The sequence below is a fragment of the Sphaerodactylus townsendi genome, linkage group LG13 (assembly GCF_021028975.2).
Source record: "Sphaerodactylus townsendi isolate TG3544 linkage group LG13, MPM_Stown_v2.3, whole genome shotgun sequence".
NCBI lineage: Eukaryota > Metazoa > Chordata > Lepidosauria > Squamata > Sphaerodactylidae > Sphaerodactylus > Sphaerodactylus townsendi.
In genome coordinates, this window is record NC_059437.1 from 32,540,702 (window position 1) to 32,557,627 (window position 16,926).

General features: G+C 47.6%; 1 protein-coding gene across 2 annotated transcripts in view; it reads right to left on the reverse strand.

The window, feature by feature from the left end:
- Nucleotides 1-16,926, reverse strand: part of KLF8 (Kruppel like factor 8) — a 62,351-nt gene that overhangs the window by 13,493 nt on the left and 31,932 nt on the right. Inside the window, exon 2 of one of the 2 annotated variants that reach the window (XM_048514909.1) lies at nucleotides 16,461-16,551. Coding sequence is in view for 1 of the 2 variants with exons in the window: in XM_048514907.1 (XP_048370864.1) it covers nucleotides 3,831-3,878 (48 nt within the window). In the remaining variant the exon portion in view is untranslated. Of the gene's footprint in view, nucleotides 1-3,830; nucleotides 4,060-16,460; nucleotides 16,552-16,926 lie in introns of those variants that run through there. The other variant, XM_048514907.1, reaches the window with a different exon arrangement.

Below are 16,926 nucleotides of genomic sequence, written 5' to 3' on the forward strand. Positions count from 1 at the left end.
GACTGGCTCAAGGTCACCCAGGAAGCTTTCATGGCAGAGTTGGGATTTTACACTAAGTTGCTCACCTACTAACCAGCCCAACACTTTAACCAGTGCACCATCAGTGGCCTATGAGCTAAGCCTTAACATGTGGCTACCATAAGGTTGGGAGACTCCAACACCCTTTCCAATTCAAAGTGGCAGTTACCGTTATTGTAAAGCTCTGGATGGCATGGGCCAAACATGAAAAAGCACAACCAGACAAATGCTCAGCGCTAGTTTAAGGGAGCACCTTTTCTTCATTCAACCTTCCTGGTCCCTTAGAGTTTTGGAGGCAGTGAACTCTTATGCCACGTATCTTCTATTCACAGGTTAATAATCTATCAAAGAGCGCAGCCAGGAAGACGGATGGATAGTCACACACACACACCCGTTTTCAGCTTCTGAGCTTGTTTTTAATGCAACACCTTACTGAACGGTCCAGCATAAGGTTAACCTTTTTCTAAAGACACCTGACACATTTTGTAGAGGACACTTACAAACACCAGTCCTTCCACAGGGCACCTCCAAGGCGCCTCTGCGGTCCCTATCTTCCCCAACCCTCCTGCAACACTTGCTGCTTCCTCCACCTTGAAGCTCCAGCCAGCCTGCTGCTCTCTTCCTTCCACCTGGGACTCAGCTCCTCAGACACACCCTGTCTTTAAGCACTGCTGGTTAGAAAGCTGCTGCTGCAGCCAACACCAACAGCCTCTCCACCCACCTCTGCATCCTCCAGGGAATTTGCTGAAAGAGAGAGAAGGCAGGGAACAAGGCTCACGAGCTGAACTTTCTCCTCCCTGACTTACCCAGCAGTCTCACTGCAGGTGAGGATCGCTAGTGGTGTAGTGACTGGCGATTTGGACTAGAAAGTGGCAGACCTGAGTTCAGATCCTCAGTCTTTCACGGAAGCTCACTGGGTGACCTCAGGCCAGTCACACGCTTTCAGCTTAACCTACCTCACAGGAATGTTGTGAAGATAAAATGGAGGAGAGAAGAATGGCATAAACCTCTTTAGAGTCCCCACTGAGGTATTAACGAAGCAGATAAAAACATCTTGAGCCCTATGTGACAACAACACACTCAGTACCTCCAAACTAAAAACTGGGAAAGAACTAGTAAGCAAAATATCTAGAGAAAGACCCTCTGGGGGAGGGACCCGAGGCAAGTAGCATTGCCCTACGACTCAGCATCTGCGCCAATTGACAGTCTTGCTCCTGACAAAATGTCACCCAAAGCCATTCGTTGTTCAAAGCACAATCCAGATTTCAGAACAAGCAATTGTAACCTCCCCAGTATCAGACCAGCACCAGTTAACAGTGCATTCGCTGTATCATCCTCAGACAGAGGCAGTACAGTGGCCAACCTCCCCAAGGGTTGATTGATTCCCACTATGGCTGCTAGGGCCTCCTACTTGTCAGATCCATAAGCAAAAGGACTAGAAATCTCTTTCTCCTCCCCTGCCACCACTCAGCCATGCAGTGCCCAGTCGGAAGCTTGGTCAAGGGACAGGGGCACTCAACACTGTTCTCCCAAGACACCCATTCAACCTGGTCTCTCATTCAGGCCAAAGGTCACAGCTGCCGTGCAAAGGGCAGTCAGCTTCCCCAGTTCCTGCTGCCTCCCAGCACCCAAGGGCCAGAGGTCATGGAAACCCAGCAAAGGCCTGAACTCCAACACAGGAAATGCCTTGCGCAGCCTCTGCTTGCATGGGGATGAATGCCAAAAAAGAGGCGGCTTTGTTGCAGAGTTATGTGGGAGGCAGAGAAAGGGGCATCACACCAAAATGCAGCTCCTCCTCCTCCATCTGTGAGCTTTACTGGGGAGGGAGGGCTAAGCAAAGCCACCCATCACCTGGAACTCCAAACATGGGAAGCGGGGAGGGGGGGATCATCAACATCAGTTCTGAGCCAGTTTTTGTTGCTTGCTGCATGAACCAGCAAAATGTCCATGGCAGAACCACTGGGTCTTACAACCAGGACTGCCCTTTATCTTCCCCAAGAGAATGGGTCTCGCTGCGTACACAGGCAGCTGCAAGACCCTTTGCTGCCAAGACGGTGCATGAGGGACTGAGCTCTTCCTCCTGCAAGAACAGCTCCACAAGCAAGTGCTGCATCATTCAAACCCCAGAAACCTACACCAACTCAGTGTGAACTGACAGAGCAGAGAGAAGTCTGCAGAAGGGCGGAGACTGTCCACACACCTCGCTCTTGGTGGGGCGTTAACTCCAGACGCCCCAGCCATGACGCCAGCTATTTAAATGCCATCAGATGTTTAACTGTTTATTTGCCGGTCAAAACAAAAGCAGCAGCTGAAAGTCAGCTGACTCACAAAAGTTCATGCTGGAATTATTGTTGTTAGTCATGTAAGATGTCACTGGGCTGGTTTTAAATCACAGCTTGCTTATGCGCACCTCCGGTAAGTCTTGATTTCAGAAGGAGAAACCGCCTCTTTTTACCCACTGTGCTGGTGTAGTGGTTAGGAGCAGCAGATTCTAATCTGGAGAACTAGGTTCGATTCCTCACTCCTCCACATGAAGCCTGCTGGGTGACTCCGGACCATTCACAGTTCTCTCAGAATTCTCTCAGCCCACACAGGGGGAGGCAATGACAAACCACCTCTGAACATCTCTTGCCTTGAAAATCGTATGGCGTTGTCATAAGTCAGCTGGGATTTGATGGCAAAATCACACAAACACACTGCTGCTATGGATAAGGGGGAAAACCCCACCCAGAGACTCCTGGCCCCTAGCATGGAAGTGCCTCTCACATTTCTGGCACCCATGACAAGTGTGGTATTATAACAGCCCTAGCACATGCCTCTGAGACTACAACTCATGCCCAGAAAAATTACCAGAGCCTAGGGTTTATAAATCACCAAGATTCCCCCCACCCACCCGTCCAAAAACCTGAAAGCACTAACTTAGAGGGAAAGGTAATCAAACCAACTGGCTAGGAACCCATCAGTTAAAAGTTGAGTCCAAAGTCATTCACTGGCTGATGGCTCCACTTTGTTACCAGAGTCGACTTTCATCCGAGCCCCACCCGACGGCACTCCTTGCCCTGCCCCTGCAATGAAGCTCCGCGGCAGCTAAAAGGTCACAGAGAGGCACCGGCCCCGCAAGAGAGCCAGAGGAGGCGGCCTCTCCACCACCGACGGCCCGGCTCGAACCTAAGAAGACCCTGCCAGCTGGGACCAAGGGTCTCCGACCCTGGCCTTTCCACAGGGGCCAAGCGCATGGTTCAAAGTCTGCTATTGCCGTCCCCTACGTTGTGCATCCAGTAAGTACTATTCAGAGATACGCTGCCTAACACGGATGCTCTATTGCGCTACCACAGTTTGGCAGGGGTTAAAAGAAAATGCTTCACTACCAGCACGGGGAAAGAAACCAAGCCCTACAGGCCACATCTAATGAAGCTGCCGGTGTCCACTGGGGGCCGAAGAGTCCTGCAGCGTCCAGCAGCTAAGGAAAATTTGTCCAAACTTTTAGGCAAAGGGACAGCGGCCAGGTTGACCCCCCATCAGCGGCGGCGGTTCCATAAGACGACCCCTGCCAGTTGGACTACAGGAAAGCAAAAATTGGGTTTAGGGGACGTACAATCTCACGACGCCCGCCGGCACCGAAGGCACCAAAGCACGCCGGAGGGCTGCCTCCAAACACGACCCGCCCCCCAATCCTAAAAGGCACAGCGAAGTACTGCCGCGCTTCACAGCTGCCTCCTCTGACCCGCAGCCCTCTGCACATGCTCAAGGCAGCCTTCTGTAAGCGCGGCGGCAGGGTGGCCCGACCTGGCCGAGCCAACAGTTCAACTCACCGCCCAGGCTCCGTGCACGGCGCTCGTCCCTTGCGCGGGGAGGATCATCCCGAGCCGGGCTGCAAGAAGGCGCGGCGGACACGAGCCGGTGGGCAGCGGCGGGCACCGCGATGGCCGGCAATGCCAGCAGGACGCGAGTCAACGAGGCGAGCGAGCGAGCAGACTCTGCCTGCGCGATGCACTCTGGAGCCGTCGGGCTGGGTGTGTGCAACTGGCAGCCCCACCCTAGGGAGGCTTGGCCAGGCGCAGCCGAGGAGGTGGGCGTTGCCCAGGGCGTCGCCCTCGCTCGTGGGCGCGGCGGCGGCGCGGGGGAAAATGGGTCACTGGCTTGCTCCAGCAGGGCGGGAAGGACGAGGAGAGGCGTTCCTCTTGGGCCAGCAGGCTACGGAAAGCTCGCCATGGCAACGGTGGCGCCACTGCCGCCGCCTCACCGAGCAGCCCTGGCCCGCCGCGCACCGGGCGCCAGGAAGGGAGAAGGGCGGCGGGGTGGCGCCCTCCTGTCCTCACGTGCGTCGCAGGCAACGGCCAGGCCTCCCAACCCCGCTTCCCGCCCGGCTCACTAGGCCCACTAGGCTCCAGTACCTGCAGCAATGCTGCAGCGGCATACCCTATAGGCAGTCCGCCAGTGGCACAGGGCCATAAGTTTATATTTACTTAGAATACAAGTTTCACCCCTGTATCATTCTAACATGACCTTCTGTGGGTGCTCTTGGGCCAGCCACACTCTCACATAGTAAGCTAGCTCGCAGGGTTGTCGCAGAGGGAAAAAGGTTATCCTCAGCTCCTTGTAAGAACAGTGGGATAGATTGCCACCAGGCATAATAAAGGAGAACACGAGTCACATGTTTATGTGATTCATTTATGTTATATTTACTTCCACACCTTTCCCCCAACGGGAAACCAAATCAGTCTGTCATTTTCCGCTCCTCCATTTTCTCTTCACAATGACCCTGTGAGGTAGATTAGACTGAGCATGTGTGACCAACCCAAGGTCACCCATTGTGTTTCCATGGCAAAGTGAGGATTTGAACCTGGGTCTTCCACATCATAGTTTATCAGTGTAATCACTTGAATATGTTTGTTCAAGCAGAAAACTCAGAAACTAGTTTGGATACTTATTTTCAGCTCCCTACCCACTTCAATATGAAATAACAATCCTGTCGCATGTACAACAGCAGTTGCCCCTTTCAGTGGGGCTTCAAGGTTGGGCAGATTATTATTTGCACTGGCACCAAGATCTAACAGAGAGTGAGACTGGACAGGACATCAGGTGCAAAATCTCCCCCAAGAAGCTTATGCGTGGTTTTCTAGGGATTCTGCCTGAGCCAGACCAACCACACAGAGTGCTGCAATTCTGCCCTGATCTGAAAGACTGGGCCAGTGGCCACCCTTTTAACCTGGCCTACTTCAGCATGTGAGGACCTTCAGAATAGCAAATGGGCAAAGACACACCCCTGCTTGTTGCTAACACAGTGTCATCACCCTGGTGAAGCAAGTGAGGAGCTGGAGAAAACCCGCTGCCAAAGCCACTAGAAATGTAGATACTGGTGAATGAAATACCTGGAAGAGGAACATGAAGAGGCTCAAAGCAAGGAAGAATAAAGATGCTAACTTCCAAGCCAACTGGTACTTGGATAAGAGGAGATTTGGGGAGCAGGAATCAGCTGCGCTGAGCAGAATCAGCCCCCCCCCCCCTTTTTAAGGAAAGTAGTTGAAATGAAAAGGAGATTCAAATCCCTTCCTTGGCAAGCCGCCGCTCAAACCATCCCTACTGACCACGCTCCAAACCTCACACACCCCATTGTGTTAGGGAACAGCCCCCTCCCCTTCCCACTGCTGATATATACAGGAAGAGACCCTTCACCCACACCCAACTTGATCAACACCATTCCGCGACTGAAGCACAGCCCTGCAACCATTTGTGTGTGTGGCAATTTGCAATCAGCTTGGTCGAAAGCGAAGTGTCGGGGGCCAACGCCACCCTCTGGGGCAGTTGCTGGGGGTGTTTCTTCTGCAGGCTGGGGCCTGGGCAGTGGGTGAGACAGGAATGAAAAGCCTCACTGGCAGGCTTCCACCCTCTTTGTTCCTAGCCTGAACAAACAAAACCTTGCAGAGGCCCAGCGTGGGGAGAGGGGCAAGGAAAGGTGGGGTGAGAGAGCTGCCTGTATTTGGGCCCTGTTATTTATGGGCGGCATAGATTGGGAGAGGTCACCCTAGAGCTGCATGACAGCTTGCCTATTCAGAAGGAGCTGGAGAATTGGGCACAGCCAACTTGGCCAAGAAGGCAGGATTCATTGTGCCAGGAATGGCACAGGAACCCTCTCACTTTTCCCATTCAGTAACTGGGCCTGGCTCAATCCAGTTTCAATGGCTCATCCAAGACAGGGGGAGAACTACACCTTTGCTGCATGTATATGTGCTATGGCAGGACAGACTGGGACTCCTGTGTCCACTTATCCATCAGCCAGAATGGCCAGACTGCAAACATCATGTAAATACTGGTTCTGGTGGGTTTTCTGGGCTGTGTGGCCGTGGTCTGGTGGATCTTGTTCCTAACGTTTGGCCTGCATCTGTGGCTGGCATCTTCAGAGGTGTATTACAGACAGAAGTCTGCTACACACTGTTATACACTGTGTATCATGTAAATAGCTCTCTGTCACCTCTGGACTACCACCAGAGCTAGTCATGCGGTCACCAGAGAGGGCAGTCACAGGCTGAGGTACAGAGGGAGGGGTGGGGAGGGGTTTAGATTTTCAAATGCAACATTTGAGAAGGGCCAAGGACCCAAATTCATTGCAAAAAGAAGTATATACCATAAAGCCTTCCTGTAGTTCTTTCCAAGATGCTTAAGTAGGCAAACTAAGCTTCACCCTCAGCTAGGAGCTAACAAATATGTCCTCCTCAGCAATGTTTCTCTCTTTCTGCATCTCCCTCTCATTTCTGGCACACCTCAGTGTAACATGGGGGATAACAGGAACCTTCTAGAAGTCTGACGGTTCTGTTTTCCTGATGCACTGTTCAGGTTTTTGAGTCCTCACAGAAGCTTTCATGAGAAGCAGACAAACTGCCAGCAGAAATGCAACTTCATTGATCTAAGACATCCCCCTCTTTTTTTGCCAACAAGTCACAGCTGATTTATGGCGACTCTGTGCGATTTTCAAGGCAAGAGTCATTCAGAGATGGTTTGCCATTCCCTGCCTCTGCAAAGCAGCCCTAGAGTTCCTTGGTGGTCTCTCATCCAAGTACTAACCAGGGTCAAACCTGCTTAGCTTTCAAAATCTGATGAGATCAGGTTAGTCTGGGACATTCAGGCCAGGGCAAGATATCCCCACTCAAACACAATCTGGGAATCCCTGGTTAGTCTGCCCACTACAGCAACTGCTTCTTCTTCCCAGTAGTCTGGGGATTATCCTGGACAAAGGAGAACCTATGGCTTTCACATCACTCACAGAACTGGAAGATTTAAAGAATTTGTTCCACAGGGCAATTAACATATTTGAGCTTGCCCAGTATCTGCCCTAAAAACTTCAACCAGATTTCTAGTGTGGTGTAAGTCAGTTACTGCCCACTGGGCTGAAGCAGAACATCCCAAACGGGTGATCAACTACATGCATGCAAACTACATGCATGCAAACTACTACATGCAAACGGGTGATCAACTGCACTGCCTCCAATAATTGGGCATCCAATTGCTTGCATCCTAGATCAAATCCTGCAGTGCTGGATACCACCCTACACGTGTAGCCCACTAAATGTGGCAACTGCTGGGGTCAACTGTCATCAACAAACTAAAAGAAGATGGGTCCAACAGCCCCCCCTCCCCATCACAAAGGGAAGTATCAAATTGCAGAGAAACAGAAAGGGTTCCAAACAGATGCTGTATCTGAATAGCAAGAGTCCCTTGTCCCAGTTCCAGGGTGGAGCTAGTCGGAGTCAGCTGCCCACTCCCAACAAAGTAATCATTGGGATACATAATTAGCCCAATCAGTGAAGATCTCCAACTCTTCCCCATTCCTTCTAAACAGAGGTTCTCAAATATGGGGGAGGGATGGGGAGAGATGCCCACCTAATTGTGATTCCAAGGCATCTGACGTAAAGCCCATTCCCTGGTTTGGTATATCATATCTCAGTTTTGGAGCAGCAGTTTACCACCACATAGCATAACTTTTCAAGCCTCAGGAAGAGTGTTCTTCACAGAAGTTTGATTGGAAAGAAATATTCCTCAGCGGAAAGGAAAATCTAGCCATCCATGTGTAGACTGTAGACAGGTGTCCACACAGAGCCCTTCCTTCTGACTTTCTGGGCATCTGTTTGTGCTAGATCCCAGCCTTCCTTTTGGTGGGAAAAAACCCCTGGAGATTATTCACAGTGGGTAGAATAGGGCGGGGTCTGTTTCACTACTGGGGCACAGGACAACCAAGCCACAAGAGCACTGACCAGGTAGCCAAAAGCCCATGCTCAGTAATCTAGAGTATCACCAGTAATGCAGCTCAGGATCAATGCTGCATAGAAGTATGTGACAGTCTTGCGCCCCTCCTTACTCCAACACAACTCTGATGGAAGACTGCAAAAGGGCTAAGCTAAATGGCATGATGCTATATCAATGACAATGTATCTCACAATCACAAAGCCTCAAGTTCAGATCCGCTACAAATGCAGTCCGGATCACCCTTTCATCTTCCAATGTCTTTTCCATGTGCAAAACCGGCATAGTTGTATACAGACAAAGTTATAGAGAGACAAAGATATAGCAGGCCCATCTCTGGAATTCTGCCAGCTATTGCCTTGAGCAAAAGACAGCCCCAACACAGTTGTACCTCTGGCAAGAAAATGCCCTTTGTTGTCCATACCAATGGCCTGGAGCAACAACAGGAAAGCCTGCTCAAAAGACTGACCAAAGTTGCAGGAATATCCAGACTGCTGCATAGCCCCACTTCATACACCAGCTTACTCGACACAGAACCAGCCCTGCAACATGTACAAGAGACCCAGCAAGTTTGCACAGGAAGTTAGTTGGTGACATGATAGCCGTGTCAGCCCATCTCTTGGAGAGACAGAGAACTTGCCGGTATTAAGGGAGTCATTCCCCTACCACCCAGTCAAGCTTCGTTTGAGCTACTCAGGCAGCCCAATTCCATGCTGGCCCTTTTCAGGAAAAGACACCTAAAAACTGCAGTGTGTGCAACTGCACCACTCTAAGATTTATACACTCTCTGTTTGCTTTGCTGTCCCCTCTTCCCATTTTGTACAAAGACTGTGAAATTCAAAAAAAGAGTAAGATGCAAACTAAGAGTCCAAGTCCTGAGCATGCATTCTTAGAAGGAAACAGAAGTAACCCAATTCCAGGGAGCATATAGAGGAAGGCAAAAATGTGCATTCAGAAGAGAAAGCTAACAATGCAAAATAAAAAAGCTCCGAGCTATCTTGGACAAGAGACATGCTGTAGGGAAGAAAGGCCAAAGCAAATGGCAGATCTCACCATTGCAGCACAGGGAATGAGAAGCTCAACACACACATACATGTCTATATACCCAGACCACTTCACCCATGATCAGCAAGTAATTCCTGCTCCTGTGAAGCAGCCATCCCCCTCTTATCCCTCAGTCAAGACCAATTGTCATAGCAGCAGCCTCCTCCTCAGTGGTGGAGAGAGAGGAAAGCTGAGAATAGGACCAAAGAATACAGTGGAACCTCGGTTTTAATTGCCTTTGGTTTTCTAAAATACATTTGGTTTCCTCGGTTTCGGATTTGTTTCAGTGAAAAATGTGTCGATACCGGGTTTTCATTGATTTGTGCGTAAAAGGTGCAGGGGTTTGTGGAGAAAAATTACCCAGACAAAGCTGTTGCAGGCTATGTCTGCAACTTGTTTAATGACAATGTCTTGCCCCATTTCAGACAAATCTTAAAGAGGCGTCAGAAACAGACATCTTTGGACTGCTTTCTGGTGCGACATTGGTCCACTGGCTCTGAAGCTGGTCCTAGTGTTATTGTTTGTTACTGTTTTCAGCACTAAACACTATGTTTATTCACCAAAAATGTGTTTTTGGTATGTTTTTTGGAGTGCCTAGAACGGATTAATTGGATTTACACTGATTCCTATGGAAAAGTTTGCCTTGGTTTTTATCCGTTTCAGTTTTCATCGATTCGTTTTGGACGGATTACCAACGAAAACTGAGGTTCCACTGTATTTGAGCAAGACATGATTGGTTAGTGTCACAATGAGTTAACACATGCATTCTGCTCTCTTTGGTGATGGACCATTCCTCTTGTGAAAGCCAGAGTGATGTGGTGATCAGAATATCAGACTACGACCTGGGAGCTCAGGTTTGAATCTCTGCTCTGACATGGAAGCTTGTTGGGTGACCATAGTCCAGTCACTCTCTCTCATCTACTTCATGATGGCTATGAGGATCAAAATGGAGAATAATGGAAGCTGCCTTGGGTTCCCACTAGCTAAGTAAATAAATAAAATAAAAAGCTGGAGAGGGAGGGAGGGAGGCCATATGATCATTGGTGGAGAACGAGGATGCCACACCTGGGAAAGCCCCTGTTTCTCCATCCCTCCCCCCCCCCCCAAAGAAAGCAACAGGAGCCTGGAAGGTGGGAAAAGGGGCTTCCAGGATATGTGGTGCCATAAGCATGAGTGCATCTGCAATGAAAACTCTGCTGTGAAGGAAACGTACCCTGACCGTGTGTCACAGCACCAGTGTATAATTGGCCCAATGAGCACTGACCCCCACCCCCTCCTTCCACAACTGGGAACAGCAATGCTCCCATCACAAGCATAACACCTACATAGCCTTTGACACTCTCTGGCAAGCTCCTACCCTTAAACTCTGCTCCATCACTGTTAGCCAAAGGTGCTTGATGGATACTATAAGTGACTTATGGGAATTAAAGGGTGGAGGCACAGTGGGAGAGGAAGGGGAAACTCACCAGGCATTTTTGCCTTATGCTCTTCCCCAGTGTTGCCTTGGGCCTCACTGGGCAAAACAAGATGGATTATCCCCCAATGATTAAATGAGACAGGAGCAAAGATTTATGAAGCCTGCATGCAGATGTGCAACCTTACCACCATCCAAGAAGCACCTCCATGGAGGAGGAAGGCTAGGCTTGTGCTCGTGTGCATACTGTACGTATGGGTAAAATGTACAGCCATCTCAGTTTTTTTGCCTCCAGCCTATGTTGGTCTTTCTTGCTATTTCAGTTAAGGCAGAGGTACAATGGACTTTGCAAGATCATTCATTTTAGTAGTACTTGACAATATTCTACAGATCCTAAGCATATCAAAAAGGGTGACAAAAATCACTTAATGTTCTTTCTCCCTCATGTTTGGGCTCAAAGTCTTTTAGGGTGATGGGTCTCCAGGGCTAACTGAAGCTTTTTGCAAATCTGCCACACCAGCCTGTGCATGCATCCAGCTCCAGTGTAGCTGAAAGGTGTGCTTCCCCGCACAGAAACTTGCTTTAAAGGTCCCACAATTGCAAGACATACGGTATTCGGTAGAGACACATCCCGCAAATATGCCCAAGTTTTAATGCCCACTAACTTCACTAAATAAGTATAGTCAGACTTCCGGTAGAATGCCATTTCAAGCTGGCTGAACTTCTGAGAGCTTTCAGACTACACACTGCTGATAGGGGCTATGCCGGCTGTAGAGCAAGTTTTTCTTAGCCCTCGCCTCCCCAGATATTGGGGACCTTGAATTTGACAGGTGGATTGGAAGGGTTTGGATTTAGACCCACTAGCTCTGAGAAAATCTAGACTCAGCAGTGTGAGCGGTTGGGCTCTTGGAAACAGCCTCCCCCTCCTCTTTGTTGTTCTCCTTGTTAGTCTTTTTTCTTTTCTCTTATATTTTCCCTTTTTATCTTTTAGAAAATATATTGTTGTTGTTGTTACTGTTATTACTGTTAACTTTCTTATATTTTTCTGTAATCTTTTCTTGATAAAATAAAAATTAAATAAATTAAATAATTTTTTAAAAAAATATTTGAAAAAAAACAAACCCCAAACAAGTGAAAGCAGGTTTTAATTGAATGGTTAAAAAGCTGGACATAAACGTCTGAGAGTCATAGAGAACAGTTCTTCATACGCAGATATTGGAAGCAAAATAATATACATAACAACATAATCATGTAATGTTTTTATTAACATATTTGTGTTGTCTTTGCACTGGATCTAGGTTTTGCACTGGATCAAAATAATCCACCAATAAATAAAAAGATGAAGAAGACTGTCTCTCCTTAAAATATCCCATGCCATAAAAGGTGTGTCTGAACTTTAAAAAATGTTTTATTCCAATAAGCAGTACTGGTCAGACTTTCTGACCTCAGCCACACAACTTGCTGAGTGATCCAGGGCCAGTCATTCTCTCTCAGCCTAATCTAGCTCAGAGGATTGCTGAAGATAAAATAAATGAGGGGAGAGCCATGTAAGCCAACCTGAGATCCCCTTTAAGAAAGCTAGGATAAAACCGTGACAGGCAGCTCAAAGAACAACAGAATGCATGCTTTATAAATGCCAAGAGAGTAGGTTACCAAAGTCTGGACGCTACCCCAGATAAGGCTTTGCCTCTGGCAACTGCTCACTTTTACTCCTGGGATTGGGGCGGGGTGTGTGTCCTGGGTCCAAGGTGCTAGCAGAAGGGCAGTTTATATAGGAACAGGCCCTCCTCCAGCTACTTTGGGTGTAGGCTGCTCTAAAAGCTAAGAACTGGCACTCTGAATTGAGCCAGGAAATTGGTAGTCCATGAAAATCTTTAACCACTGGGTAAAATGTGACCAAGTACGGAAGCATCCAGTGGTGATTTAGTTTATTTTGAACCAGCTGAAATGTCTACATGTTTTTCCCAAGGCAGTCTCATGCAGGACAGATTTCACCAATCTAATCTGAAATATAGATAACGGTGGCAAGATCAGGGTCACTTGGGAAAGGCCTCAGTTTGTGCCACAGCCGATGCACCATAGGCAAACATGAGCTCCGTGCTGTCTGCTGCTCTCAAAATCCAAACGTGCAGTTTTAGAGAGAACCAACATGCCCTGTTGACTGGACAGCCCTCTTGGTCTACACTCAAACTGGGCAGATAGCAAGGTATTTTTGCTCCTGAGTCCACTGAGCCCCATCATCAAACTCTGATACAATACAAACCATTATCTGTTATCAGCTGCCCCACAAAAATCAGACGAGTCTCTGGTCTCTGTCTCTGGTCAGACTCCCTCTAACATGTAGTCAGAATCTGATGACATTTCAATGAGAGAAACAATCCTTTCTTCAAGGGGAGAAGCATACAAATGTTATTGCTTATTAATAATTCTCATTGTATGCTAAATATTGAAATGAAGTCCAAAGAGAAGACATACAACATTTAAATATATTATGAATAGATGATAATAATATGAGTATTCAATGTTTAATATATGAGCATTATTCTTAGAGCTGTATAACAGCAATCACTTACTGGTCATTTTTTATCTACTTGATCTATTTGAATGTATATTATAACACTGCCGGATATTATCAGCTTTATCATATATTGCATAGGGTATTTTATTATTTTTGTTACATTATTATGATAAACATTATTTCAGGTTTATTATTATGTCGTTCACTACTGGCAATAACAGCTATTATAATTAAGTGCCTATTGTTTATCAGATTATCTTGCATAATATATGCACACTTTTTTTTAGTCTTCTGATATAATTGTAATACTTATTTTGATTCTTTTTGTCCTTTCTGTTCTGTTTATATTTATAATTGATTAATTTTTTTTAAGTCATGGAATGACACTTTCTCAGTGGAAAAATGTGCACTCTCCTAAAGACAACATGTATACTAGTCTGCTCCCTTGTTTGTTCTTAATAAAAAGGCTTGACCATGAGCTTGACTGTTCTGTCAAGGGAGACCTGAACCCTCTGAGACTTAGGTCGATTCCCCACCGGAAAAAATATTGTAGATACTAAACAGTTTGGGAAAAACCGGGACCTTTTGAGCATGGTTTCAGTGTCCCAAATGCAGCTTCTGCCCCACAAATGATCCTTGTTCCCAGAAACACAGCAGCAACAAAGGATTCCCCACTGAGGCGGATTGAACACGAGATCTGCTCAGGGGCTACCCTGATTGGCTGCTGCATTGTGTTGGGGTGGGAATTTTTTTTATTGTTAATCTTGCGGATCCATGTCTGCGCGAGCATGCGCAGAACAACTCTACACAGAGACGAAGAAACGGGTGATTAAAGCAAATCCCTGTTTCCGCGCACCTCCATGTAGTCGGATCCATGTGGATACGACGTGTAGCAATGCTTTGTATTGCCTTGTACTCAGTCAATCAGTGAAAATCAGCCCCATGTTGCTTCGTATCCACGTGGATCTCCGGTCCGCCAAAAAAAAAAAAAAAAAAGGCTATGCAAGCATCGTGCACAGCCCACTGCGTTCTCATTGGATGGGAGGCTCCATGTCACTACCAGCAGCTGGAAAAACTAATCCGGGTTCACCCCCCACAACTTCCCCACAGCTCTAAATTGCCCACACATTTTTTGAAAAGGTCTGCTTTCTTCCAGGTTCTAATCTAAAATAACACGTGCTTGGGGGGGGGGGGGGGGGGGCCAAAAAAGGGGTGAAAAGGTTTTTTTGGGGGGGGGGGGGGGGGGGGGGGGGAGCGCCAGAAACGGGATGAACAGTGTTCATTGCTGGTGTAGTGGGGAGTTCGGCTGGAAACCTGGATATTTTGTGTGACGAGCACGCACCTAATCCTCAGTGGGGAATCGACCTTAATTGAATTTCGTAAGACCTGTAAGACAGAGCTGTTCCCTCAGGCCTATGGCTGAGAACAGCGACAGTCCTTTCTAGCTGGTCTCGCTTCTCCTTCTTCTTCCTGCCTCCTTCCCCCCCCCTTTCGTCCATTCCCTTAATTTCTGCAAGAATGTTGATTTTAGGGGGTACAGTTAGATTTTAATTGGCATCTCTTATCAGACTTAAGTGGCAACAGGTATAAACAAGAGTGTTTAAACATTTATCTATTGTTGTTTGATTGATGTTGTATGCTGCCAGAAAGAGGGGTATGGGAAGAGTGGCTATCAATCAATCAATCAATCAATCAATCAATCAATCAATCAATCAATGGCTCTCTCATTGGGATTCCTTTATGACACCTTCCAAAAGAGTTCTTGGCAATTTTCAGAGGCCAATCCAACCAAATTAGTACTGTCTGCTTTACAGGGTAGCAGATCTCCAGTTTCTCAGTTTCTTCTGCAAACCAGGTTACCTGAGATTGTTCAACTGGAAATGCCAACACTGAACTGAGGAGCTTCAGCTTTTAAAGCAGGTGTTCTGCTGCTGACCTCTGGCTCCCACTGCAAAACTAGGATTCTACCCTGTTCAGTATTTCCCAGTGCCTCAAAAATGGCTTTTGTTGTGTTACAAAGCTTCATTGATAGGAGAGCTCCAACCCAGAATCTTTTTCAACAACAGGCCCAGGAATGTGCGTGAAGGGAAGACTGCTTCGGAGGAAGTATGAAGTCCCACTCCTCCTGCTGACAAATCTTAACCAGTCCTCCCTTACTTAGAAGAACAGCACAGGAAGCAAAGGGGCTTCCCTCTTGCTCTTTCATTTTACAAGAACACTTCATTAGGCGTTGCTCCCACACCCTTCGACAAAATAGCCGCTTCCTGCCTCCTGATATTCAGGGTTTCTGATTATAAAATTTAACCCTGTGGGAATGGAGGGGCTCTGCTTCCATTGGGAACAAAACCCCACTAAGCTTCCTATGACTTTTTTCTCAGGTCATGCAGCATGGCTCTTTGAACCTGGGAGGGGGTTGAAAAGGGAGGGAGTGCGAGAAAAGCACTGGGCCAATTAGGTCTGCATCTACCAAGAAGGCAGTTCTCTCTCGATTCCCCCTTTACCAGAATGCCTCCAGCTTTTCCTCCCTCCCCCAACAGCTTTTTAAAAGGCACAGTAGCTATGCTCTGCTTTCTAACTCTCTAGGCTGTGACAAGCATCAGCTAGGGAACAAACAGCAGGAGGTTAGCCACCCCACTCTTGTTCTTCTCAGGAGCTCAGAGTTATATTACCCTGAACAAAGAGGTTTGATTTTTTTTGTCTTTGCAGCCACCAGCCTTGTAGAAATAGCTCATGAATTTGTCATCCTGTATACCTGGTTCTCACCACATCTTGAGACAAAGAAATCCATAGTTTAGTTCTGCATCAAGAAAGCCTCTTCTCCTTGTTCTGCCCCTCTCTACTCCAAAGGCTCACATGAGCTCCTTCCATCTTACAAGATCATCCCAAATCCTGTCTTCTCCCCACCTCTGGGGACATAGTTCACAGAAGGAGTTCTTTCTCCCAGTCCTCTTTGTGCTACTGTTTGGGAGATCTGCAGGATCAAGAGGATCCTTTTCCAGAGGTACCTGCAAAGTGAAGAACAGATCCAGCCAGGCCTACCTCAATGGCCTGAAGAATGGTTGACCTCAAAGTCTGGCTTCACAGGAGATCACTCTGTGAACAGAGCCAGCATTAGAGCCCAACTTCCAATGCTGGTCTTCATTTTCACTGTGCCTCAGTTTCCTCATCAGAAAGAATAATTATACTACTCACTTGCCTGCATGGGTAGGTAGGAGGCAAGAGACCTACCTGTCAACAGAGACTCTCTTCTCCAGACTCTGCCTCTGCATCCACAGGTAGCTGCACGTCACTTCCTCTCCAACAGCCTCTGGAACTCCATCTGAGAAAAGAGGAAAGGTAAATGTTGACTGCTTTTGCTTTCAGGAAGCAGGAGATCCCACACGAGAAGGAAAAAGTGGTAGCAGGGTAGGCAAGAACATCAGGCCTCACTTCCAAGTTCTGGAGAGAGTGTTCGAAAGAATCCTGCATAGGACGGTTCACAACACTAGGCTCAGAGGGAAATCCCAACAGCACCTAAGTGCCAAAAATCCAGAGGAGGTAGCAGTTTCCAGAGCATCCATGTTATCTCCCATGCAATTCTATTCCAGAGAGAGCCTCCACAAGGAAGGGAATGGTACAACAACTTCTTAGGATGGACCTGCAGTCAAACACATCTCTGGATCTATCCAAACTCAAAATGTTGTGCCTAAACTTT